This window comes from Mirounga leonina, unplaced genomic scaffold (genome assembly GCF_011800145.1).
Source record: "Mirounga leonina isolate KUSES-001 unplaced genomic scaffold, KU_Mleo_1.0 Mir_166, whole genome shotgun sequence".
Classification (NCBI taxonomy): domain Eukaryota; kingdom Metazoa; phylum Chordata; class Mammalia; order Carnivora; family Phocidae; genus Mirounga; species Mirounga leonina.
Genome location: NW_023270418.1, coordinates 37,633,161 through 37,657,791, shown reverse-complemented (window position 1 = coordinate 37,657,791; position 24,631 = coordinate 37,633,161). Strand labels below are relative to the sequence as shown.

Sequence of the window (24,631 nt, the reverse complement as noted above, 5' to 3'; positions counted from 1 at the left end):
AATGAGGGTGTGTGGAGGCCGAGTCGGGGCTAGGGGCTCCTGGCTGGAGGGGGAATGGGGGTGGAGGCGGGGTGGGGGGCGGGGGCTCCTGGCTGTGGGGGGAATGAGGGTGTGTGGAGGCGGGGTGGGGGGGGTGGGGGCTCCTGGCTGCGGGGGGAAAGCCGAGGAGCAGAGAGATCCTGGCCTCCCCAGCTGGCGGTCAGCTTCCCTCCTGCGTCCCACCCCCAGCCCTGCTGGAGGCCTGCATAGAGCCCAAGGACCTGCTGACCACCTTCTCCAACATGTTGCCTGTGCGTCTGGCCACAGCCATGATGGTGCCCTACACTCTGCCACTGGAGAGTGCGGTGTCCTTCACCATTCGGTGAGGGGAGTAGGGGGTTTGGGGCAGGGAGCACGGCGGACTGAACTTTGGGGTCATCCATGAGTGATGGACGCCCTAGGGGGAAAAGGCCACTGGTTGGGGGAGGCTGTAGAGATGCCGTGTCGAGGCTTCCAGAAGCTGGGGCGCAGGCAGGGGTAGAGCGGGCATGGGTGTGAGGGCCGAGCCGTAGACCCTGAGGCCATGCCTCCCGTCCCCCCAGCTTGCTGGAGTGGCTGCCTGACGTCCCTGAGGACATCCGGTGGATGAAGGAGCAGACGGGTAGCATCTGCCAGTACCTGGTGATGCGAGCCAAGAGGAAGCTGGGCAGCCACCTGCCCTCCAGGTGAGCCCCCCTCCCTGTTGTGTCTGCTCAGGGCCCGGAGCCTCAGTGGCATCCACGGAAGCCCTCTGGCCCTCCATCCCTCCCCCTGCAGGCTGTCAGAGCAGATGGAGCTACGCCGCACGCAGTCGCTGCCCTCTGTGTCGCTGTCCTGTACGGCCTACAGCCAGGCGCTGCCCAGCTGGATGCGCAACAGCCTGTCGCTAGGGGATGTGCTGGCCAAGTGGGAGGAACGCCAGCGCCAGCTGCTCCTGGGCCTTCTCTGCACCAACGTGGCCTTCCCGCCGGATGCCCTGCGCATGCGCACTCCCGCCAGCCCTGCCCCCACGCCCCCTCAGCTCTCACCCACCGTGCCCCCTTGCTGAGCGCCCTTGCTCCACCCTTCCCCAGCCCCCTGGGGCCCCAGTGCTGAGGGCTGGGCCCCCCAGCTTCCCTGCCCTGTGAGGTGGGGCCCTGGGGCGGGCTGAGGCCCCCCCACCCCACTCCCGGGCCTCTCTCCATTACTCCTGCAGCAGTAAGGAGAGGGGGCCCCTCACAGCTGCTAGAAGGGGACTTGCTGTCAACCCCCTCCACCAACCACTCACGTGCTGCCCCTGTGCCTCAGTCTCCCCCTCAGGCCCCACCCCAGAACTGGGGAGGAGGGCAGGGCTGCACCTCCTGGGGCCCCCAAGTCAGTGCAGTATTACCCCTGAGAACTTTGCACCTGCTCCTCCCTCCTCATTTGTCATGTTTTGCTGAAGAACATATGTGAAGAATTATTTATTTTCACCAAAGCAGATGGAATAAATGCCCGGGCTCAGTCCCTGCCTCCTTCACTCGTGTGTGACTCCTTGGCCAATGTCTCTCCTTCGGGTCAGGCTTTCAGGGGCCCTGTGCTCCTTGAGCCCGGCCTTCGGTCCTGCCAGCCAGGCCTGCGGCCTTCCCCTAAAGGCCCTTGTGGGCCTCCTGGGTTCTAGCGCACTTCTCTGGCTGGGGCCCATACGTTTGCCCCACTTCGTCCTGAGGTCTGCTGGCTGGCCCTTGGGCACAGCTTTCCAAGGGCCAGCGGAAATATTGGGACCAAGATCCCTGCTAAATAAAAACTAAGAAATGTTTACAAAAGGTGGCGTCTTCATTTCCACTCAATGGTGACGCAGGTGGTGTGGGGCTGATCTCAGGGTTGGATGGCTATGGAGGGTGGGGTTCCGCAGCTGAGCACCGAGGACCTGGGAGACACGGGGCCTGTTCTACTTTGGGCATTTGGCGCAAGGCGCTGGGCCTCCCCCCTTGGCAAACCTCACTGGCCAGCATACACAGCTTCTCGATCCCCTGCCCCCTTCCCCACCAGTCTCCTGGGGTACCCAGTCTCCTGCCAATATATAGGAGGAGTATGGAATGTCAGGCTGGGTGAGGTCTGACCCCGAGGAGGCTGGACCTTGTTCCGTGGGAGACATAGTTTCCTGAAAACGTCCTCTGATCTGGACAGTCTGAGGGGATGCAGCCCTTCTTGGTGACCAAAAGGGCCCATGCGTGAGGGGCGCTGGAGCGAGCTGGGTGGCTGGCTGGCTGTCCAGAGCCCTTAGTCCTGACCAAGGTATCAGGCAGCTATGGAGGTGGTGGCAGCCCCCAGCCAACAATAACGGTGGGACTGCAGGACTGGGAGAGCCGGCTCAGCAGGTCCCCACGTGTCTGTGCCAGGAGCCGTCCCCCTCTGGCTCTCAAGGTCCTGTCCTGTAGGCCCAACCTGTTCTAGTTCAGCAGGATCCCAGGCTCCTGGAGAAGCAGAGGCTTCCAGACCCCCAACCACCCTCCAGCTGGGTACAGGGGCTGGGCTGGGGCTAGGGAGGGGGACCTTTGGCAAGAGAATGGGTTTTCTCTCCCCAGCAGGAAGGTCCCATGCCAGCCCCACCCGGCACCTTCTCCCAGTGCTCCTGCAAAGGGAACCCAAGTCAGGGCTGTGCCTCAAAAGGAGAGCTTGGGGGCAGGCTGTGGAGGAGAGGGCCTCCTTCTGCCCCCACCCCAACTCACTCGCTCCCACACTTGCACCGCTATCATGCCGCTGATTGAAATACCATTTTGTAATATATTACGAGCTAATTGTTTAACCACGGGAAAGACGAAAACTGGGAAAGCATAGGCAAGAAAGTTAAGTGCCCCCCACTCCGAGAGATAACCATTGAAGATATTTTGGTCTGTCTCCTGCCTGGCTTGGTCCTGCACACACTTTTTGGCGCCTTAAATCCGGATCTTCAGGACAGCCCCACCCTCCTCGCCTTAGCCCTGCTCGGGAAGGGTCCCCAGGCCAGCGGGGGCATCTCCGCCCGGCCGTGAGCTCCGCGCAGTCGGGACAGCGGGGGCCGGGCGAGGTGTGCGGCGAGAGCCGGGCCTCCCGGGCAGCGCCGAGAGGCGGAGACACTGGGACGGTAGCGGCGGCGGCTCCGCCCGGGCCCGGCCCACGCCGGGGTCTCAGTTCCTGCACGGCAGCGGGAGCCGCTCCGGGCCCGCGCCCCCCGCGCGCCGCCGCCTTTCCAGACGAGCTGCGGGCCGCGCAGCAGGTGCGGGGGGCGGCTCGCAGGTAAGCGCCTCGGGGGTCCCGCCGCCGCGCCCCGTCCCCGGTGGCCGCGGGGCGCGCCGACCCTCGCGTCTGGCGGGCGGGGACGCCGGGGCTCTGGGGAGCGGAGCGGCGGTGGGCGCAACGGCTCGCGGGCCCGGCCGGCCCTTCTTCCCCGCTTCCCCGGCCCGGCACCGCACAGCTTCCGGCTGGGATGGACCTCCAGTCCCGGGAGCCCACGAGCCGCGGGGGGTGGGGTGGGGGCACCCGCCGGGGCGAGGCGACGGCGCGAGGGGGAGACGTCCTGAGCCCCCCAGTCCCCTCCTCCCGCCTTTCCTCAGACCTGCACTCTTTGGAGATTGCGCCCCGACACCCCGCCGCGCCGCCCCAGGAATATAATATGGGCGGGAGAGAAAATCAAGGTCCTGGACTGAGAGGAGAGGATCCCAGAATCCCCCAGGTTGGGGGAAATGTCGCCACACTGGGGGTTAGCTTTGGGAAATCCGGGACCAGGGCGTTGTGGGAACGACAGGTGGCTCTGATTAGGGGCGGGGCGCCCCGCGGGGAGGGAGGCCCCGCGAAGTTTCCGCGAACTGGAGGGGGCGAGTCTGGCGGACCACAAGTGCCTATTGCTTGGGGGAAGGGCCATCAAGCCTAGAACCTGGCGTGTTCTTGACAAGGGCCATGGAAGGCATCGGCGTCCCAGGCTGAAACCCTGCATCTGCAACCCTTGGGGCCAGGGGCCCGGTGGGAGGGGCTGCGGCAGAAGGGGAGGAGCTTAAGTCGTCGGCCAGCCGGCCGGAGGCCAGGACTTCTGAGGCCCAGACTCAGGGGCTAAAGACTTAGCCAGGATTGGCTGAACGCTCCCGCGGGCCCGCCCGGTCAGCCAGGTCTCCAGGTGTCCAGCTTTAGGACCTGTTCAGCTCCTCCCCTCCGCTGGCCAGTCCCTCACCCAAGCTTTCTCCCCTCAGCTGCCAGGAGCCCCCACCTCCTTATTTTCCATCAGAGGTTTTCTGTAGCTGCCTCCCCCCACCCCCCGCCCCCAGGTTGCCCTCCCCCAGCTCCTCTCCTCCTGCACTGGCTGCCCTCTAAGCCACAGCCTCTAGCTCCCTGGGCAGCCCCCACAGCCCACAGGCCTGGAGCCTGCTTCACTCGCATCCATGACACCCCTTGCCTGCAGCACTACCCCCAAGTGACTGTCCTGCCCCCAGCTACACTCCTCTCTGGACCTCTGCCATGCCTTCTCCCGGCTTCCCACCTGGTGCAAGATGGCCCCTCTGTGCACTCACGGCTCCCTACAAGCTTAGTCCCCACCCATGGCCACTCCACCTTCCCTTCTCTCCCCCTCTCATCTCTCTTGAGCTTTGCTTTGGCCCTGACTGTTCCCTGACTTCACAGCGCATCATGGCAGAGACCCCCGCTCCCATGGCCAGGCCTGGGAAGCCCGGTGCTGGGGAGGCCCAGGAGGAGAAGGAAGTGGAGGAGGGGAGCGCCGGGAGGCCAAGGGCAGAGATGCTAGAGCAGGCCCAGGAATTGTTTCTGCTCTGTGACAAGGACGCCAAGGGCTTCATCACTCGGCATGACCTGCAGGTGAATCCCCAGTCCCAGGAGGCTGCCCCAGCCAGGGGCCGACCTTGGCAGCTCAGCCCTGCCATCCTTGCCTGGCTAGGGTCTGCAGAGCGACCTGCCCCTCACACCTGAACAGCTAGAGGCTGTGTTCGAAAGCCTGGATCAGGCCCACACAGGCTTCCTCACCGCCTGGGAGTTCTGCCTCGGCCTGGGTGAGCTGAGTCCCCGAGGCCCCCCCCCCCCCCACCCCGCTGCGCAGAGACCCTCCACCGGCACATGTGGGGCCCACACCCAACACACAGGGCGGCCTGTGCCTCGCCATGGCCTCCCTGCGGAGCTCGGACTGGTATCAATACACACAGGCACCAGATGTCACCAGAGGTGTGCAGCTGACCCTCCTGCTCCATGACCCCCTCCCTTCCGTGCCAAACCCCGGTGGGATGGGAGCCAGGCTTGCTCCACTCTGGCCCTGGGTGGGTGTTATCTCCCATTCCTAAACCAAGAATCAGGCCAGAATAAGGAAGAAAAACAGGAAACTGGGCTCAGAATAAGGACAGGATGTGTGTGGGGGGCGGCGGGGGGGGTGAGTGGTGGCCGAGCGGGGTACTAACCCACAGCCTTGGTAATCTCACCTTCCCATGCCCACAGGGAAGTTTGTGGGGGTGGAGTCAGCCCAGGGTGCACTGCCCTCCCAGGCTCCAGAGGAAACCTTTGAGTCAGGCTGGTCAGATGTGCAAGGCACTGAGGACTCCCTGGAGGAAGAGGAGGAGGAGAGATTCTGCGAAGTGCTGGAGCAGCTGGGGGTGGCCCCAGCCCTCGGCGAGTGAGTTGGTGCTGAGGCGGCTCCCAGTTCCCTCCTCTACTATCTCCCCTTTGCACGCTGCCTGTCCTTGTCGCCCGCGTGTCTGTCCCAGTTCAGGGTCCCTATGCTGGGACTGGCCCAGTCGGTCTCTGTCAGCTGTGACACCTGGGAGGGGCTGAGCGTGATTTCCCGCAGAATTTGCATTTCAGGGGGCAGCCGACAAGGCTGTGGGAAGAAGGGCAGGCGCTGGGCACAGCCCTGTGTGTATACACCTCGCTGCCCCACAAGACCCGTACACACCGACCTCAGGCAGGGGCAGAAGCACCCACAAGAGGGGTACCCCGCATGCAGCAAACGCGGCTGGGCTATCCAGGGCTGCAAGTCTCCAGAGGGCTCACCCTTCGGGATGGGGTCGGGGAGCCCCCGTTTCAGTTTCAGCCCCTGCCCTCCCCCTGCAGGCAGCCAGCGGTGCGGACGCTCTGGACCCGGCTGCAGCGCGAGCGACCCGAGCTGCTGGGCTCCTTCGAGGACATTCTGATGCGCGCGTCGGCCTGCCTGGAGGAGGCGGCCCGAGAGCGGGACAGCCTGGAGCAGGCGCTGCGGCGGTGAGGGCGGGGACCAGGGCGGGGCCTGGGGCCCAGGTGGCTGGACTTCGGGAAGCAGTAGAGGCAGGGCTGGGGTCTGTAGTGCCGGCCGGCTCAAAGCAGCTGCCTCACCCCCTGCCCCCCGAAGGCGGGAGAGCGAGCACGAGAGGGAGGTACGGTGTCTGTACGAGGAGATGGAGCAGCGGCTTCGCGAGCAGCGCCAGCGTCTGCGGAGTCAGGTGGGCCCGACGCCCCAGTCCCACCCCGCGCAGCCCGATCCCAGACGCACGTGTCTCCCTGACTCCGTTCCACCCGCACCCCCCACCATGGCCCCTGCCCCTCCACCGCCCGCTGAGGCTCAGGAGCTCTCCGCGAATCCCAGGACCTCCCCCGGGAGGAGGGCAGAGGCCTCCTGGAGCTGGAGCTGCAGAGCCGCGAGCAGGAACTGGAGCGCGCGGGCCTGCGACAGCGGGAGGTGAGTGGCCGCCTGCCCCTGCCGGGGAGGGGTGGGACCCGCCGAGCCCAGGGCCCTGTCCCCACCGTCACCCACACACTCCCCGGTGTGCTTGAGGTCCCCTGGACCTCAGTGCCCCCGGCCCTGGAACCGCTGGGAGTCAGGGGTAAACGCAGCACCCCGAAGAAGAGGTGGAGGGATCCTTCCCAGCTTTGATCCCCCCCTCACTCCCCAGTTGGAACAGCAGCTGCAGACCCGGGCCAGCGAGCAGCGGGAGGCGCAGGCGCAGAGCGCCCAGCTGTGGCTAGCCAACGAGGCGCTGAGAACTCAGCTGGAGGGGGCGCAGGAGCAGCTCCGGAGACTGAAGGGCGATGTGCAGGGCCGCCGGGAGCAAACCCTACGGTGCCTGGGGGAGCAGGGAGGAGGCAAACCTTCAGGGGCGGGCCCGGGGAGGGGGTCGGGCTGGCGGGCGAGGCAGGACCGGATCGCTTTTGGGGCTCAGGTCTGGGCCACTTCCATCCCCATCCCATGTCCCAGCCCCGCCCTCAGGGTCTGCGTAGGCTAGGGCCGTGGGACGCCCCGACGAGCCTCCCTGCATCCCGGTCACCTCCTCCCTCCTGCAGAGAGGTGGCCACAGTCTCGAGGAACATGCAAAAAGAGAAGCTCAGCCTCCTGCGACAACTGGAGCTCCTCAGGTGCGGTCTGGCTCAGGCCCCACGAGGGAAGGGGCTTGGCACAGCTCGGGAGCTCCTAGCTCCCGACATTCCTGACCACTGCCTCATCCCACTTGGAGGAAGTCCTTCCTCGTGTCTCTCCTCCATCCCTCATGCGGCAGCCCCAGCCAGACACCCCTCTTCTGGTCTGAGGGAGAGCAGAGCCCGTATTCCCCACCCAGGAATGCTGCCTCTTGAGACCTCTTAGGGCGGTGGACTCCCCTTTCCTAGGGAGCTGAACACGCGGCTACGGGACCAGAGGGACGCCTGTGAGGCCAAGCGGCTGGGCAGTGGTCGAAGGAAAGCTCTGGCCGTGGCGCGCTTGCCGGGGCCCACCTGTTGCTGCTGCTGCAGCTGGGCTCGCCCTCCGAGACGTGGCTCTGGCCACCTTCCCAGTGCCCGCTGACCATCCCCAAGAGACTCCCTGGGCGTTACTCGGAGAAGCTGCCCCTTGAAGGTGGTGCGTCGTGGCTAGGGGCTGCCCATCCAGGATGTGGGCTCTATTTAGTGGACTGTCTGACCTGCCTGCATGCAGATATGAAGGAACTAACTTAGGACTGGTCAGTCTCCTGTGCCTCCCTGCTGGTCCTCATGCTGTCCCCATCCCATCAAACCCATCTCTGACCAGCAGAAAAACGCCCTCCTCCTAATAAAGTCCACGACTGCACTGTGACCTCCTTGGCCTATGTGGGCGGGAGCCACACTACACACATGGGGTGTCCATGGTACACTCAAGGCAAGTGTGTAGCACAGATGCAGGGCCCTGTGGTGCTGGGGCTGCAGATGTCCCCGCATGTCTCTGGTCACGCCTTCAAGACCTCGCTGTCCATTAAAGCTGAAGCCCCAAGGGGCCCCTCTGTGGGAACAAGGGAACTGAGGCCCATTGTCTCACTAGGGAGCCTGCTCCTGGCCTCAGTTGACCACCCCCTCCCCAAACCAGCCCGCCCTGAGTGGGACCTCCAAAAGGGTAGGTCTGCAGCCACTGCTCACGCCCCTCCCTCCACCCTCCCTGGGAAGCTGGGAGCTGCTGGCCAGAATCATGAACCCTGGGCAAGGAGCTGGGGACGAGTGCTGCCCACTGTCCATGGAGAACTATTCCAAATGACTGCAGATTCTGACCAACCCTGCCTGGGTCTGGGCATGAGCCTGGTGGGTTGGGAGTCCCCTCCCCCTCCTCACTCCCACTGTCGGTTTCCCAGTCTCCCAGGTCAGCAGGCTCTGCCCTGTTTCCCTCACTCCTTTCCACCCCTCCCAGGACCGATGCCTTCCAGACTGAACTGTCTCTGGCAGGGACCCCAGGCCTCCGCTCCAGGCTGTCCTCCATAGTGCACCCAAAGAGACCCCACTCTTGCATCTGATCACACCTCCAGATCCTCCCCCAAGGCCAGCATCTGTTCTGCCGACCCTGCAGCCTCCGGTGGTCCCTGGGTTTCGAGGAGAGAACCAGAACCGGGGCTGGGCCTGGAGAAGGGCCGGGTCTTGGACACAGTCCAGAGCCCTGGCCGGGCTGGCCGCCGTCGCCACCCCCACCGCCCCCAGCCCAGCTCCTCCGTCTCCGAGGGTGTAAGTCCTTGGCTGGGCTACGGGCGCCCGCGGGCTGCAGCACGCCCGCCTGCGCAGTCCCGGGCGGACCCCCAGCCCAGCGCCGGCTGAGGCGCCCGCCGCGCCGCCGTTGCGTGCGGCGCACTGTTCGGACCTGCCCCGCGCCCGCCGCCGTGGGCGGGGCCTGCGGATCGTGGGCGGAGCGCGTCGCCCTCGCAGGCCCCGAGCCCGCCGTGCAGTCTCAGCGCTCCGAGCCGCCCCCGCCCCCGCCCCCCCGCAACCCTGCCCCCGCCCCCGTCGCCGCCCGGCGGGACTCGGACGCGTGGCCGGTGAGTCCGCCGCCTGGCCAGGCGGGCCGGGAGGGGCCGGGTGTGCCGGGGCCCTGCGCGGCCCGGACCGCGAGGCCCGGCTGCAGGCGCCAGGAGGCAGGGCCGGGAGGGCCGGGAGGGCCGGGAGGGCCGGGAGGCCCGGTCCGCCGACCCGGCAGCAGCGCGCGCGCCGGCCCTCTCCGGAGGGAGCCGGACGCCGGGGAGCCGGGTGGGCGGAGGGGCCCCCGGGGCGGGGGCTAGGCGCCTCCTGGGTCTTCGCGCAGGCCTGGCGGCCCCTTCGGCCCCATCTGAGCACCTTCGTCATTGTCTCTGGACATTGGTGCCCTTCCCTCCGCCTGGGTGCAAGTGGGCGCGCCGTCGGCTCGCCCGGCCAGGGGCGGCGGCTTCACCGCGGTGACGCGCGGCTGCCTCCCCGGGCCTGGCTGGAGCGGAGTGCGGGGCCCCGGGTCTTGCCCCGGCCGCCGGCGGCCCCGCTGAGTTGCAGGGGCTGGGGTGGGGCCGCTCTGTCCCAGGCCGGAGGAACTATTTCTGGCCGGCGCTTTCCCAGGGGGCTCACATCCGCCAGGCCTCTCGGAAAGAGGGGCCCCTCCCCCGCCGGTAGTCCGCGCGTGGGCCGCGGGGGCCGGGACCTCTCCACGGGCCCAGGGCCAGCCTGCGGGCGCGTGGGGCTTCCATACCCCCAGCCCCGTGGTACGGGGCTGCGTCTTTTTTCTGCCCGGGCTGCAGGTACTGCTGCGTGGTGGGGTAAGGGACAGGGGCGGGTCTGGCAGGAAGGCCCAGGGTGGGGTGCCTGGAGGAGTGAGTGATCCCTCCCCTCCCAGGATCACACTGTCCAGAAATGTTTTCTGCCCTGCCCGCCCAAGCCCAGACCAGAATACCGGGCCTGGCCTCTCCCCTCCCTGCCGCTGGGAGTTGACGCTGTCTACTCTGGAAGCCCAGCTCCGGATCCGCTGCCAGGAGCGGCCACAAGGAAGGGTGACAGGATCCTGCCTGTCCAGCGTGGGCCAGACCTGTAACCCGTCCCTGCCCTTCTAGCGGAGCCTCCTAGGGAACTTCCGGACACCTGTCTGACGGAGGAACCCGTAGCCCCCAGCAGCCAGGTGAGTGCTGGGTGGGGCGGGTGAAAGTTCAGCTCTGGGTGGTGCTGGGCCTGTCTGGAAACGTGGCCTGGGGCGTCCAGCTGCCCTTTGTGCCCCAGGGCCCTCTCCCACCCTCCCCAGTGCAGACACCCCACAGCAGAGCAGGCAGGGTGTCCCCGGGTGCCACTGGGGAGGAGTACAGCCTGTAGCTTCTTGTCTTGCTGCGGTGGGGGGGGGGGGGCTGTCCCCTTTCCATTAATGAGGACCAACTGAGGAAGTACCCCCCCAGGTCTGGGGAATGTGTTTCTGCTCTATTCTTCCCACCTTGGTGAAGAGGAAGGCAGGCCTTCCCTTTAACAAAAACCTGAGGGTCTTCCCTGAGGCCACGTCACTAGTAAGGGGCAGATCAGTCTGAGTGGCCTCCTCCCCTCCAGCCTCGGGTAGGCTCCTGCCAGCCTGCGGCCCTGCCAGCCTGTGACGTGGAGCCCCGGGAATGTTGTGTGTGTGTGTGTGGGGGGGTGGGGCCTGCATGAGCTCACCCTGAGGTGCCTGCTGGGGCTTCCTACCCTGGCTGCCAGCAGGGGTGAGTCAGCCGGTAATGGTTGGGGTCCTCCATGTCTCCCTTGTGTCCTGGGCTCTAGTCAAGGAAGCCAGGCCCTTCAGTCCTCCAGGGCCTGGCTTTCAGCTTGGCTGTGGGCAGTAAACATCCAGCATGGCTGCGTGGGGTGGGTTTCGGGGGCTGGCGGGGGGAAGAGGGGAATGAGGCTCCTGAATTGCTCTCCCAGGAAGCATCCTGGTTCTTATGGACACCTTCCTGGGCCCTTCATTTGGGGCAGATAGTTGGCTGGGCTTCAGCCAGGGGCCGGCCTGGGCATGTGTGTCCCCTCTTACTGTCCCCACTGGTGTCTGGCTGACCTCCCAGTCAGGTCCTGGTGTTGTGGGCTCTCTGACATCCCCTCGCTTCTCAGCCCCAGGATGGGGGAGTTCAACGAGAAGGCGACATGCGGAACCGTCTGCCTCAAGTACCTGCTCTTCACCTTCAACTGCTGCTTCTGGGTGAGGAGTGGGCGCCCCTCCCCCTGCCTCCACCGGCGTTTTCTCCCTCCCTTCCCTGGTCCCTGAAGGAACCTTGGCCTGGGAGCTCAGCCCCATCTCTCAGACCTGGGGCCAGAGGTGGTGACCAGGGTGCACTGCCCACAGCTGGCTGGCCTGGCCGTTATGGCAGTGGGTATCTGGACGCTGGCCCTCAAGAGTGACTACATCAGCTTGCTGGCCTCAGGCACCTACCTGGCCACAGCCTACATCCTGGTGGTGGCCGGAGTTGTCGTCATGGTGACCGGTGTTCTGGGCTGCTGTGCCACCTTCAAGGAAAGGCGGAACCTGCTGCGCTTGGTTAGCAGGGCGTGGCCGGCACTGGGGTGGTGGGTGGGAGTCGGGGTGTAGCTGAGGGGGGCTCCCCACCAGGCTGCTGGGGGGGCCCTGATGAGAAAGAAGGGACTGTTGGGTCTCAAGGGTGCACTGCAGCCTCTGCTGTACTCACTGTGGTGGGGGGGGTCCCAGGCCACTTGTCCAGCCCCGAGTCCCCACATCCCAGCTGGGCGCACTGAGGGAAGACAGCAGTTCTGAGGGAAAGCGTCGGGGACTGCCAGCACCCACCTGCTGCCTGGAGCCCTCTGTGGCCACTTGGGGTCTGAGGCTGGGGGCTCTGCTCTGTTGTGCCTGGACACTAGGAGTCCTCACGGGACAGGGAGGTCTGTGTCCAGCCCCACCTAACTGGGTCCCTGCCCACCCCCAGTACTTCATCCTGCTCCTCATCATCTTTCTGCTGGAGATCATTGCTGGCATCCTGGCTTACATCTACTACCAGCAGGTGAGGGGCCTGGACGGACAGGAACATGGAGGGACACATGTAGTAAGATGGACGTGTGCATGTGGGGATACACAGGTCCACGCATGCAGGGACACATACACACAGATGTGCCGTGTAAGAAGACAGGGATACACACACACACACACAGACACAACCCCCCCATGCTCCAGAGCTGACCACTGGGCCATCAGGCCCTGGGGGTGGGGCTGGGTCACTGTGGGGACTGACAGCAGGGATGGAAGCGTCCATGGGATCTGGAGCTCCCTCCCTGTCCCCAACCGTGTCCATGGCCACCTGGTGACTCTCCCAGTCCCCTCTCCCCAGCCAGCATCGGGCCCTAGTGCTGCTTGGAGGCCTCCCTGAACCTCTTCCCCATCTGCATCTGCCTCCACCTGTCCCACCTGGGGGGGGGGTCTGAGACTGTGCAGCCGGAACTGTCACCACCTCACCCCCAGCTGAACACCGAGCTCAAAGAGAACCTGAAGGACACCATGAGCAAGCGGTACCACCAGCCAGGCCACGAGGGCGTGACCAGTGCTGTGGACAAGCTGCAACAGGAGGTGGGTGGTGGCGCAGTGGGGATGTGTGCACACCCCCACGGGCCTCCCCGGACCTCTGGGGGGGTCTCTGCCACTGGGGCTCAGCCGGGCCGTGTTCCTACCGCAGTTCCACTGCTGTGGCAGCAACAACTCCCAAGACTGGCGGGACAGCGAGTGGATCCGCTCGGGCCAGGCCGGCGGCCGCGTGGTGCCCGACAGCTGCTGCAAGACCCTGGTGCCGGGCTGTGGGCAGCGGGACCACGCCTCCAACATCTACAAGGTGGAGGTAGGCCGGCAGGCGCCTGGGCTCCCTGGGGAGGGGCTGAGGAGCCAGGGGCCCAGGATGCCCCGGGGGTGGGGGGGTGGGGGCTGGTGTGGTCACACCCCAAGGGGGTTGGACTCGCCCGCCTTCGGCGCCCCTACCCCTACCCTGCCAGGGCGGCTGCATCACCAAGCTGGAGACCTTCATCCAGGAGCACCTGAGGATCATCGGGGCCGTGGGCGTGGGCATCGGCTGCGTGCAGGTGCGGGGATGGGGCGGGACAGGCCCTGGTGGGTGCAGGGGACGCCATGGGGCTGGCGCTGTGCCGCGCTCACGCTGCCCTGTGCCCCAGGTCTTCGGCATGATCTTCACGTGCTGCTTGTACAGGAGCCTGAAGCTGGAGCGCTACTGAGCGTGCCGGACGGTGCCCACGCGGGCCGCAGCCTCACGCCACCTGACTACGAGCTGACACTACTGAGGGCCGGGGAGCTGGGGTCCCAGGACGCTGCTCCCTCCCCACTCTGCCAGGGAGGGGCTGTTCTCAAGCCCCTGTGCACCCCCCACGCCATCACGTGACCTCTGGGGACCCCTACCCTCAGAGGGAGCTGCAAGTGCCTTTCTCTGCAGACCAAAGGCCTGAGACTCCCCCCCCCCCCCCCCCCGCCCACAGCAGGGAAGCAGTACTTCTGCCTGGGGGGGGCGGGTCTCGGGGTGTTCCCTGCGCTCAGCCAGAGGGGCTGGCCCACCGTCGGGTGCTCCCAGACCCCCAGACACACCCCCTCATGGTGGTCAGGGCAAGCCTGAGGGGGGCACTGCTGGGTGGGGCAGAGCCTGGGAATATGCCCGCCACGGGCCCCAAGACCCCCAGCCCACTCCCGGGAAAGCCAAGCTAGCCCTGTCCTGGGGGTCCTGTGCCGCTGCCCCCCCCCCCCCCGCCCCGGCTGCCCTAAGGCCCTGCTGGGACTTCCCCACCACTCTCCCCACTGAAAGGCCGCAATTCACTTGCTCTTGTCCTGTCCCCTTCCCAGAAGCGGGGGGCTTGTGGGTTTTATTCACTGCTGTATCACAAATGCCAAAACTGCTTGTGCCACATAATAGGCGTTCAATAAATGTTTGTGGAACAGACGCGTGAGCTTAGCTGTGTCAGTGAGACAGGGTCCTGGTCCTCAGGGCCTTCCCCCGCCAGCAGGGTGGACAGAACCACCCACCTAGTGCCAGGACAAGGGGCCAGGACGGCACATCCTGGTGCTCCAGGGCAGCCACGTGTGAGCCAAGGATGGACAGGACTCCAGGGAGAGGAGGCCAGTCACAGGGACACTGAGGCAGGCTGAGAAGCAGAAAAACCTTGCCCATTCTGGGACAGAAAAGTGGTGGCAGGGCCAGAGCCTCCCAGAGGCAATGGAGACCTCAAATGGCCTGGACCTGCTTGTTTCCAAACGCCCTTCTGGCCCATGTAGCCATTAGGGAAGGCGGGGGGCAGCCTCTCGGACCCGACATGAGAGGCCCGAGCTCTGCGGGACCCATACCCTGGGCAGACCCTACCTCCCCCTGCCCCCGCAGCAGGTTTGTTCACTGGCCCTTAGAGGACCCCATGTCCCATGTCCGGGCAGCAGTGTTTGCCCTGAAAAAGGTGCCAGAGAAAGTTGCCTCCCTCGCCTAACCACACACTCCTGCCTACTGCCTGCTGGAGGGCACCAGGGCTTGCCGGACTCCCGTCCAGGGTGATAGCTGCTGGCTCGAAGCCTCAGCCTGAGCTGCAAGAGGACAGAAGCCCCTGGCAGATAGCTCTTCCGGCAGGCCCAAGGGACTCAATGCTAATGCCCAGGGCACTGGGAGCTTGGCGAACCCTGACACCCAGCAGAGCCTCCTCAGGGCCGCCCTCAACCCACTGTGAGGGCCTCAGGGCTGGCTGTGGAGGCTGGGCACTGCCTCTCCCCCTCCACAGGGACTTGGCCAAGGGAAGGGGCCTGCTGAGCTTGGAGCCTCGAAGCTTCTGGCAGTAAGACCCTCAGGACGGGCCGCCGAGACCACAGCAGGCATTCTATTCAGGGCCCAGAAAATCTGGTTCTTGATATCCTGGGAGAGGATGTGAGGATCTCTGTGCTTGGCCTACAGAGCACCCAGGACCTGGAGGTGGGCGTGCCAGGGTCCCGGAGCCCCAAACCCAAGCGCTCTTGGCTGTCTGTACCTGTGAGAGCCCACACTCCAGAAGGAGACCCCCCCACCCCTGCTGAATGGCTGCCACTTGGATGGCTCTCCCTCCCCCTGGGCAGCGAGAGCCACGTCCACCCCAAGCAGCTTCAGGCACGAGGCAGGACACACAAACACCAGCAGGCAGGAAGTCACCCAAAGCCAGGCCAACTGTTAGGATCTGCTCATGGTTCTACAAAGACCTTTACTGGACAGTTCCTTCCAGAGCAGAGACACACCCTCAGGCGGCGGGCAGGATGCAGTGGGGCAAGGCGCCGACCGCCCCGGGTGAGCACGGCGGGCGGCGGGCGCCACACGTCACTTCTCCAGAGGCGCGTAGTTGAGCAGCTTCTCGATCAGGTCCACGTGTGCGAGCAGCATGCGGCGGCAACAGTACCGCTTCAGGCCAAGCGCATCCAGGGCATCCCTGTGGTGAGAGGAGCAGACCACACCCTGTTCATCCAGGCAGTCCTGGGGGGACAGAGGGCCCTGCGCCGCATGCCCGCGCCACATGTCAGGGAGGGAAGTCTCTCCAGGAAGCCATCTCTCTCTGGTTTCTCAAGCCAATTAGAGTTGTCAGTGTGCCTGGGACCCAGCCCAGTCCCCCTAAAGGCTTCCAGAAAATTCCCACAGCACTGCTCGGTTGTGCAGAGATGGCAAGTTGGGACAGAGGAGGCCAGGTTGGTTGGTTCCTGCCCAGGGCATCTCGCGGGGGGGGGGGGGGGGGTCCTGTGCAGGCTTCCAGCCGTTCACTCACTTGGTCACTCTAACAGACTCATCAAGACCTGGCATGAGCACTCAGCCCAGCCCTGGCCTCTGCCCGATTCACCCCCAAACACCCCAGGCCCAGGGTTCAAATGTGCTCAGCACAAGGGACTGTCCACACAGGGGCCCAGAGTCCACCTGTGCGAGGGAACAGAGATTCAGACAAACCTGGTGGTGACTGCAGTGCTGAGGGGCAGGGACAGGAAAAAAGCCCCCAGAACAACCCGCTACTCGCGGCTGTGTGGCCAGGAAGCTTGTTCTACGTCCCACAGGACAAGAGAGTTTGGGGGACAGGGGTGGGTCTAACAGCGGAGAGAGGTTAGGGAGCAGGTGGCCAGGGAGGAAGCAGAGCGCTTAACTGAGGTGGACAGGTGCCATGACTTTCCCAAAGGACACCTACAAGTGCCAAGATACTGGGGCTTGACGCCCAGCTCCCCTCCTCTCCCTAAACTGCAAGGCGGGCCGAGGTGGTGGCAACGCTTTCCTGCGAGCAGGTCAGTAGAGGAGGGTTGGCAGAGAGCCTGGGGGGCGGGGGGAAGCCCCTGCAGCGTCACCTGGAGTCTGGTACGAGCGCCCGCCGCCTGGCCAGGGCCGCGAGAGCCGGCCCGCCGTTCCCTCGCCCCCGCACCCAGCAGGAGCCCACCTGCACACCGCGGCCCCCGACCTCGCCCTCTGCCCCTGCGCCCACGCCCCACGGATCGCGGCCCCTCTACCCCGGGCCCCCACCGCCGCCCCTGAGCCCCGCAACCCCTGACCCGCGAACGAGACGTCGCCCCGCGCCCCCGCAGGCGAGGACCCCTCGACCCCGGCTCCCCACCCCCGCCCGGTGCGGGCCTCACCCCTCGGTGTACTCGGCTTGCAGCAGTCCCAGGTAGGCTTCCCACTTGTTGCCGACGATCTTGCCGCACGTAAAGCAGCGGACCGGGATGATCATGGCGGCAGCGGCGCGGCGCCCGCTCTGCCCGATCGCGCTGAGCTTCCGCCGCGGCCGGCCCCGCCCAGGGCGCGTCCATGGCGCGGGGGGGGAGCCCCGTCCCGCCCCCGGCCGCCCCAGCCAGCGCCGCCGGCCCCGGTGCCGCCGCCTTGCGCTCCCCGCCGGGCCGGGTTCCTTCCGCGCGGGCCGGGGGTCCCGGGGCCCGCGCGGCCGCGGCCGGAGCAGGCGGCGCCCCCCGTCCGCCGCTTTGGTATGTCCCGGCCTACGGCGTCCTAGCGGGACCGAAAGGGCCCGACGGCCGCGGTTCGCCTTCCTCGTGTCCGCATGACTGACAGCTGCGCGGCGGGCGGACTGCGCTCAGGTACCGCGCCCGCCGGTGGGGATGTCGCCGGGGTCCCGCTCCCCGCAGCCGCCGAGCCGGGCCCCGGAGCCGGGCTGGGGCCGGGCCGAGCCGAGCCGAGCCGGCGCGGAGTTGGAGCCCCGAGCCGAGCCGCCGCAACAAGTGGCGGGGCCGGGACCGGGGGCGCGGCGACCCGCGGCGGGGATTACAGAGGCGCTGGCCGGCGGCCGGCGGGGGCCCGCGGGGGCGGGCGGCCACGGACGAGCCTCCCCGCCGCCCCTCCTGGCCCGGCCGGGGAGAAGGCTCTCCCCGCCTGGAGCCCCTGCCCTCGCGCGCCCGGGGCGGGGGGGATCTCTGGGGCTGAGTTTGGCGGTCCGGTTCTCAGCCGTGGCCCGGCCCGCGCGCTCGCACGGTGTCGGTCCCGGCCGGGCAGTTACCTGCAGCCCCGACGGCGGGAGGGCGCGGCGGGCTCAGCGGCAGCGCCTCTCCCCGCAGCGCCCCAGCGATCCGCTTCGGCTCGCGTCCCTCCTCCCTTCCTCCGGAGGAAGGGTCTGGGGGGGGGGTGCGGGCGGGGTCTGCACCCACCCCGGGCCAGGCTGTGCTGGGTACCCGTGATCTGGGGGCGTCCGGCCTCTGAGGACTCAGAAAGGGGCGGAGGCTGGAGAGGGTGGTCAGGGAGGGCGTCATGGAAGAGGTGCCTTTTGAGTTGAACCTTGAAGAGCACGATTTTACCAGGAGAGAGCCCGAGTGTGTGTAAGGGAGTGGACTGATCCTGGCAAAGGAACCCCTGGATGGAGGCCTGGAGGCCATACCTGCGGGGCAGGTCCAGGCCACAAGTTTGTGCTAGGGCCAGAGCAGGTGGTAGGGCTAGAGGTGATGGGGCAAGAGCCACAGAGGATTTAAAGGAAGGTGAGGCTGTGTCTCTGGAAATGGGGTAAGGTGAGCTACTTGATCCCGGGGCTGGAGGCTGGGGGGAGATCAGTGTGCAGTGAGAGGCAGGGAAGGCTCCCTGGAGGAGGTAAATTTCTGGGCTGTGGGGGGGGATGTGGCACCTGTGACTTAGGCAGGGTGTTGGTGGGAGGGGCCTGGTCAGGTTCCCTGGCCTGGGGCCTCTGGATCTCTGCTGGGGGTGAGTGGGGCCTGTGCTGAGTCCCAGGCATCAGTTACCGGCCCTCTCAGGTGGATGATAGATTCTGGCTTTAGCTGAGGGGGAGGGAGCCAGAGGGTTCCCTGGGGCCTGGGTGCGGCTGGCCAGAGCTGCCCGCTGCCTGGAGTTTGTGCCCCCACCTTTGCCTGGGTCCCGGACAGGCTGCCCAGTGCATTTGTCATCCCCCACACTGCCACGTGCAGAGCCACGAGTGAGGCTGCTTCCCTCCCCAGCCGCCCCCCCCCCCCCCCCCCCCCCCCCCCCCGCTGGACGCACATCCTGTCCCCGGACAGAGGGACAGGATAGGGGGCCTTGAGTCACAGTGGCCTGGGGTCAGACCCAGGCTCAGCGGCAGAGGCTGCTGGCAACGGTGGAGGTGAGGGACCCAGTGGAGGGGAGGGGATCCAGGCTGTGAGCGGGTGGGCCTTAGGGAGCTGGGGGTGGTGGTGGAAGGCTTCCTGGAGGAGGGGCCCAGGGCCTGCCCCACCCATGCTCCTGCCCAGAGCAGTTGTTTACTCCGAAAGAGTGAGGGGAATGAGCCTCCCTCCCTAATCCTGGCCAGAGCCAAGTTGACATTCCTGGAATTCTGTGAGCTGTGTGTAGATTTGGGGGTGGTGGTGGCCTCCTCTTCCCGGGCTCCTCCCTCTGCTCCCTGATTTCCAGGGAGAGGGCATGGGGAGCATCACGGCTGCCCCCTCTCCCCGCAGCCTGTGTGCATGCTCTCAACACAGGTGTGCGCCGAGGCCCCTTGGGGTGTTTGGTCCTCTTCTCTGTCTCTACCCTGTCTTCGCTCAGCCCTGACCGGGGGACACTGGGAGCCTCAGAGGTCAGCCCTGCCCCCTGCCTCTGCCCTGGATGGCCGTGTCCCTCTGTGTGTGTTGTGGGGGAGTAGTTGGGCCCTGGGCCTGGCTCTCCTCAGGGTGGGCAGGAGGGAGACATGGGGGCCCAGGGCACTGGTGGGGAGTAGGGACGGGGGGGCCTCGCCTGCCTGCAAGGAAAGGGGGGGCCCTTGCTTCCCCTCTCTGTGTGCAGTGTCAGCACAGATGTGGCCCAGGCCTCCGGGGAGGGAGAGTGCCAGTTTTTCGAGAATGGGGTATCCTGCCCCCAGTGGCGGGAGGCTTAGGGAGGGAGGGAGGGCTGTGCTCACATGTGGTTGGGAACCCGTGAGCCACGTTTCCTGCCAGAAGAGGGTCACTGCAGGGCAGGCAGGGATCAAGGCGAGCTCAGCGGTTCAAGACTTTGCTGCTGAGATGCTCTGGCCCAGAGCATTGCCCTGTATACGGGGCGTCAGCGGACCCTGCCCGTGGGTCCTGGCATCAGTTTCTCCATCTGTACCGTGTGGATAGAACCAGAAGCTGCCCAGCTGGAGGGTCCCGATCCTGGCTGTGCAGGCTTGGCCCCTAGCCCGTCTTGCTTTGGGTAGATGTGCAGGGTGGGGTGGGGTCCCAGAACACACACGCTCAGACGCCTTCCCAGGGTCAGATGGGGTTCCTTGCCTGCGGTACCAGTAGTAGTCCTGGCCTGGTGGTGTTTGCAGGCATGCTTGAGGCTCGCTGGCCCTCACCTGGCCACCCTGTGGACAAGCCTGAGCTCAGGGCATTTGGGAACAGCGCTGCCTGCTGGCCCTGCAGCCTGGGCCCCATGTGGCCGTGCTCCATAGGGGTCTTGGTGGCCTGGAGGCGGGCGGGCACACTCTGTGGGTGCCTGAGGCAGGGTGCTCCCAGGGCCCGTGGTGGGTGGAAAGGCGGCCCCCTCGGGGTCCTGATGGTGTCCTCTCCACTGCCACCTCCAGCAGAGAAATACCTGAGGGGGAGGGGGAGGGGGAGGGGGAGGAGGAGCAGGGATGTGGGGGGAAGACCCTGAGGTGGGGGTTGGCCTTGCTGGGCCCAGGAGAGACTGGGGACCCCTCCCCTGGAGTGGGTGTCTCCCAGCCCCGGAGGCTCCAGTTTGGCTGTGGGGAGCTGGCCTTGCCTTGGCTCTGTGGGGGAGGGGGGGTGTGCGCCCCTCCCCAACGGTGGGGGCCTGGGTGGGCCTTGGGCCTGCGGGGCTGGATCAGCAGCAGGAAGGCCGACACCACAGGACTGTTTGCGTTGGCAGGGCCTCCCTGGCTCCTCAGAGCTGCCTCAGAGCCCGCTCTGCCTGGGGCCCCGGGTAGGTGGCTGTGTTCTCCTCTACCCGCTGATCTGCCCCCGCTGGGGTGTGTGCCCCCAGGCCAGGCCCCTGCTGCCTCTCAGCTGGGTACGCCACGCCACTGGCAACCTCCCATCTTTGTTTCGGCTTTTGGGGTGGTTCCTCTTTGAGTGGGACCTTGGTCTGGCCAGGTAGGTGCCCATGGCCTTCTCATGGCTTCTGCTCCCTTGGGGTCCCCCAACTGCTCGCCACCCCAGAGCCCTGGAGAGTCAAGAAGACCCAGCCCAGGACTGTAGGTGTGCTTGTCTTGGAGCTCTCCCTCAGCTCTGTCCTTGTTGCCTGCTGCAGGTACCATTCCGGGGGATGCAGGCTTGTCAGACCCTGCATTCAAAGGAAGCCCAGAACAGAGAATGGGGAGGGAGGCTTCCTGGAGGAGGAGGCCGGGCCTGGGTGAGAGACGGAGCCAGCTGTGGTCCTGTCTGGTCCCTGCATCCTGCCCCAACTGCAGGGTTGTGTCTGGGCTGCCCTAGATGGGAGTGGGAGGCTCTGGACTCACGGAGGAGCATTGTGGGGCCGGGAGGGCTAGAGGTCATTCATGGAGGGTCCATGGGCTGCCTTGGGGGTGAGGGCTGCGAGTGTGGCTGGGCAGTGGTTTCCTCCAGCCTTGGCTTGGTGTTGGCTATGGGACTTCCTCATTTTGGGGGGCCCAAGGGGGTTGGGGGCTGCTGGTGGATCTGCCCTTTAGGCCCTGCCTGGGAGGCCCATCCCCCCCGATGCCTAGGTCTTGGGGTGTGGGGGCATGGTGGGGTATGATGCATGGTTTTTAGCTTCTAGAATGTTGCTGTGGGCTTTGGGCTCCATAGCTCCTGGAGAGGGGGCTTATCAAGGAAAGTGGATGAGGTGTGTTCCTTCCACTGCCACCCTCCTCCTCCCCCCACTGCCCTTGCTACTTTCTGGGCCTGAAACCCCTCCTTGGATGCTTCATCCCTGGGCACAGGGACTGCCGAGGGCTCCCAGGTGCATCCTCTCCTCACTGAGGTTCTGGGGAGGACAGGTATGAGGTCACCTGCAGAACTCCGTCTGCTCACTGGCCTCTCGCCAGCCCCGAACGTAGGTCGGGGTGGACTGGCAGCAGTGGGCACCCATGAGAGGATGAGTGTGTGGGGCGTGGACACCTGCCATGGTGATGTTTTGAACCTCTGCAGTCCCTTCCTGCCCTTGAGCTGCCGAGAAGACTGCCTGCCCCACCCCCGGGCTGCAAGGAGCACCGGGTCTGAGGAGTGAGATGTGGGGGGCCTGACTGGGATGCCTTCAGACACCCCCCTGCCCGTGAGCTTGGGGTCCCCTCCTCAGAGCCCCTGGCTGGTGGGGGAGTGCAGAATCCTCCCATGAATGCTGATGGCAGGGGAAGGGGCCTGGTGAGTCATCACCAGCCAGCTCGGTGGGGAGAGAGTGAGGTTGGTGGCTCAGGGCATCTATCTGCTTGGAGCCCAGGAATGGCGGGCTGCAGGGCATCTCGGGGGGAGTGGACACCGAAGGCTGGACCTCTGGGGACCATGCCATGACCACTACATGCCCTGAACACGTATATTCTCTGTACGCACAGACCCCACGCGTGCTGTCTCTGTGTCTGTGTGCAAACCTGCCTCCCCCCCGGGCATCTCCGGACGAGTGACCCAAGGTTGGGAGCAAAGCCCTATTTGAACCCCCCCTGCCCCTGTTCTGGTCCCCTGAGTCTGGCAGTGCACCCCTACCAGTCCCCCAGCTGCCCTCTCCAGCCCTTGTAGGGACCTGGTCCTGAGTGGAGGGCTGTTCCTCATCCCCGAGGTGCCTGCCCAGCCTCTGGGAGCCCCGCAGAGGGTACATGTGGGCTCCATTGTGCCCATCTTTCCTCCCACAGGGCTCCAGCCTGGCTTGGCTGCACTGACCATTGGTCCACCTGCTGGCTCACCTTCAGGGGAACCGAGCACCGCCTGGCTTCTTTCCCGCAGCAAGCCCAGGTATGTCACTGTCTGGTGGGGCAGCAGTGGGGCCAACCTGTGCTGCCTCGTGGGCTCTTCCACTCCTGGCCCAGGGGCCTTGCCAGCTGGATGCTCGCCTGGTCCTGCAACAGACGGTCCGAGCCAGCCGGATGCCATCTCCTGAACATGTCTCCTTGGGCCCCCACCTGCTGGAGGAAGGGGACTCCTGTGAGGGAGAGGTTGAACTTTGGGGACAGGGTCCCTGATCTGACAGGGCGCCCACCTGGCCTCAGCTCTGATGCACCTGTGTCCTCATTCCAGCTGGCCCCAGGACCCTTGGATGAATTTTTCAATTTCATTTCAGATCAGACTCTCCCGCTCACCTGTGGGTGGCTGCAGGGTTTTGTAGATGGGATGATTTGGGGGGTGTTGGGGCCTAGGGTGGGAACCCAGGCCAACTCCCCTTCTGCCCCCCTCCCTGCCCCACTCCAGCATGATGGAGTGGAGAGGTGAGCCTGGGGGCTCCATTGGGAGTCCTGCCCATGTCTGCTCTCCTCCCAGCCTTGGTCAACCTGCTTCCTCATCCCCAGAGGCCCTGCCCTGGGAGCCAGGCCAAAGGGAGACAGCCTCCTGCTTCTCAACATCCCTTCCCTACTCACCTCTGCCCCCCCCCCCCCTTTGAGGAGGACAAAGCTGATGAGCTGGTAGCAGGTTCATTTATGTCCCTGGAGGCCCAGTGGTGCCTCCCTGAATGTGTCTGACCCCGGCCTGTAGGGGTGCTGCACAGGGGGGTGGTATCTGGTGGGGCACAGGGGTGAGGTGGGGTGAGGCCCGCTCAGCCTGCATCCTCCCTTGGCCCACATGTGCTGCAAGTTGCACTCTGAGCCCACGCTCTCACATGTGCACATCCCTGAGTGTCCATCCTTGGACTGGCTGTGGAGCTGGCTGACTTGGGCCAAGGGGGCGCTGGGGTCTGGATGGTGCCACTTGTTCCCCGAGCAGAGCTGTGGGCAGAGGTTTCTGCAGGGCCTGGGTGGGGGCCCTCGGCTGCCTGCTTCTCCACGGGGCCACTGTTGTGTCCCTTTCCTGGGGCCCAGACACACCAGAGCACACTTGGGGGAGGAAAGGGTAGGGGGGCCATGGGAAACCCCAGGCTGGCCAGCCGTGCGACACGGGCAAGGCCTCTGGGACTCTCCTGTCCCCACTCCCTGCCAGGGCCAGCTCTGCTCTGGGGGGGGGACCGCATTCAGACACTGCTCTGAGGACTTGAGCTGCTGGTCTAGGAATGGCCTGCAGGGGGCGGCAGAGGGCTGATGCTGGTGGTCCTCAGGGCCCAGCAGGGCTGCCAGACCTCGCTGGGCCCCCAGCCCTCCAGACCGTCCTGTTCAGCCTGCTTGCACAACCACCCCCACGCCCCCCGACCTGCTGCCTCCCGCACCACTCAGTCTCTCAATTTGTCACCTTGCCAGTATCCTTTCCCCTGCACCCCTGCCTCCCCCTCCGCCTTCCCCTCTCCTTCCCATTCCCCTCTTCCTCTCCCTCCCAGCTCTCTCCCCTCTGCACGTGAGTGTGGCTGGATGTGTCTGGGAGGTGCAGGGTCTGACTTCTAGCACAGGCTGGTGCAGAATGAAATGGGAGGCCCCCTCAAAACGTACCAGTAATTCAAGAGCATTAAACCAGTGCCGGGTTCTGTGTGGCTGCACTGTCACATGCTGGGGAAGCGGGCCCTTCAACCGGAGAAGCAGGGCCAGGCAGCGTCAGCGCGCCCTGGCCCAGTGAACAAGCCAGCTGCCGTGGGAGTTGAGGTCTGGGCCTGTTTTCAGGTGCCTAGTGATCACCCTGCCCTCTTGTGTGTTCCGGCCCCTCCCTGTGAGTCTGAAAGCCTCCCCATTTCTTGCAGAGTGACCTACCCTCCTAGGCACCCTCCCCACTTGCCCTTCCCTGCCCCAGCCCCTCTCGGGCAGCCCCTCTCCTCCTTCAGAAGGGTTTCTCCACCCCCGCCCCCGCCCTCCTCCCAGGGTGGGTAACCTAGGCTGATTCCTGTGCCGACAGAGGCCTGTTCCCATCCAAGCTGTGAGCTGCGGGGGCTCCGGGGTCCCAGCGGGAGTCGCCCGCCCAGGCTGGAGGTGGGAGAAGCTGCTGGAGAGTGCGCACCCCAGGGAGTGTTCTGGGCTACGTTGCTGTCTAGCT

At 65.9% G+C, this 24,631-nt stretch overlaps 5 protein-coding genes across 23 annotated transcripts in view; 4 read left to right on the top strand and 1 right to left on the bottom strand.

Moving 5' to 3' along the window:
• The window catches only part of PNPLA2 (patatin like phospholipase domain containing 2), a 5,627-nt gene extending 3,825 nt beyond the window's left edge, over positions 1 to 1,802 (top strand). Inside the window, exons 7-9 of the mRNA XM_035013630.1 lie at positions 229 to 361; positions 582 to 704; positions 796 to 1,802. Of these exons, the coding sequence (XP_034869521.1) occupies positions 229 to 361; positions 582 to 704; positions 796 to 1,066 (527 nt within the window). The 3' untranslated portion in view covers positions 1,067 to 1,802. The remainder of the gene's footprint in view (positions 1 to 228; positions 362 to 581; positions 705 to 795) is intronic.
• A 1,271-nt stretch (positions 1,803 to 3,073) lies between these two features.
• On the top strand, positions 3,074 to 9,030 carry CRACR2B (calcium release activated channel regulator 2B). 6 transcript variants are annotated; one of them, XM_035013606.1, is made up of 11 exons: positions 3,074 to 3,255; positions 3,573 to 3,718; positions 4,630 to 4,821; positions 4,901 to 5,012; positions 5,449 to 5,623; positions 6,061 to 6,207; positions 6,335 to 6,425; positions 6,569 to 6,661; positions 6,876 to 7,042; positions 7,264 to 7,335; positions 7,585 to 9,030. In XM_035013606.1, exons 2-11 carry the CDS (start codon positions 3,632 to 3,634, stop codon positions 7,757 to 7,759), a joined length of 1,311 nt encoding a protein of 436 aa, XP_034869497.1. In that variant the 5' UTR covers positions 3,074 to 3,255; positions 3,573 to 3,631; the 3' UTR covers positions 7,760 to 9,030. The 6 variants fall into 6 exon arrangements, with proteins under 6 accessions (XP_034869497.1, XP_034869498.1, XP_034869495.1 ...); XM_035013607.1 differs by lacking the exon at positions 3,573 to 3,718; XM_035013604.1 differs by lacking the exon at positions 3,074 to 3,255 and having other exon boundaries at positions 3,519 to 3,691.
• Positions 9,031 to 9,203: 173 nt separating this feature from the next.
• CD151 (CD151 molecule (Raph blood group)) lies at positions 9,204 to 14,106 on the top strand. 7 transcript variants are annotated; one of them, XM_035013617.1, is made up of 9 exons: positions 9,204 to 9,224; positions 10,164 to 10,324; positions 11,272 to 11,359; positions 11,504 to 11,695; positions 12,099 to 12,173; positions 12,629 to 12,733; positions 12,840 to 12,998; positions 13,150 to 13,236; positions 13,327 to 13,638. In XM_035013617.1, the coding sequence occupies exons 3-9, from the start codon at positions 11,279 to 11,281 to the stop codon at positions 13,384 to 13,386; spliced, it is 759 nt and encodes a 252-aa protein (XP_034869508.1). In that variant the 5' UTR covers positions 9,204 to 9,224; positions 10,164 to 10,324; positions 11,272 to 11,278; the 3' UTR covers positions 13,387 to 13,638. The 7 variants fall into 7 exon arrangements, with proteins under 7 accessions (XP_034869508.1, XP_034869505.1, XP_034869504.1 ...); XM_035013614.1 differs by having other exon boundaries at positions 9,210 to 9,224; positions 10,088 to 10,324; XM_035013613.1 differs by lacking the exon at positions 9,204 to 9,224 and adding an exon at positions 9,386 to 9,950 and having other exon boundaries at positions 10,046 to 10,324; positions 13,327 to 14,106.
• Positions 14,107 to 15,316: 1,210 nt separating this feature from the next.
• Positions 15,317 to 16,927, bottom strand: POLR2L (RNA polymerase II, I and III subunit L). Its single transcript, XM_035013629.1, has 2 exons — positions 16,769 to 16,927; positions 15,317 to 15,591 (listed from the first exon to the last, which is right to left on the bottom strand). The coding sequence occupies exons 1-2, from the start codon at positions 16,861 to 16,863 to the stop codon at positions 15,483 to 15,485; spliced, it is 204 nt and encodes a 67-aa protein (XP_034869520.1). The 5' UTR covers positions 16,864 to 16,927; the 3' UTR covers positions 15,317 to 15,482.
• A 115-nt stretch (positions 16,928 to 17,042) lies between these two features.
• The window catches only part of TSPAN4 (tetraspanin 4), a 21,644-nt gene continuing 14,055 nt past the window's right edge, over positions 17,043 to 24,631 (top strand). Inside the window, exons 1-4 of one of the 8 annotated variants that reach the window (XM_035013620.1) lie at positions 17,043 to 17,224; positions 21,686 to 21,898; positions 22,087 to 22,161; positions 22,381 to 22,480. The gene's annotated coding sequence lies outside the window, so the exon portion shown is untranslated. Of the gene's footprint in view, positions 17,225 to 18,614; positions 18,727 to 18,771; positions 18,939 to 21,213; positions 21,899 to 22,086; positions 22,162 to 22,380; positions 22,481 to 24,631 lie in introns of those variants that run through there. The other 7 variants (XM_035013622.1, XM_035013623.1, XM_035013624.1 and 4 more) reach the window with 7 other exon arrangements.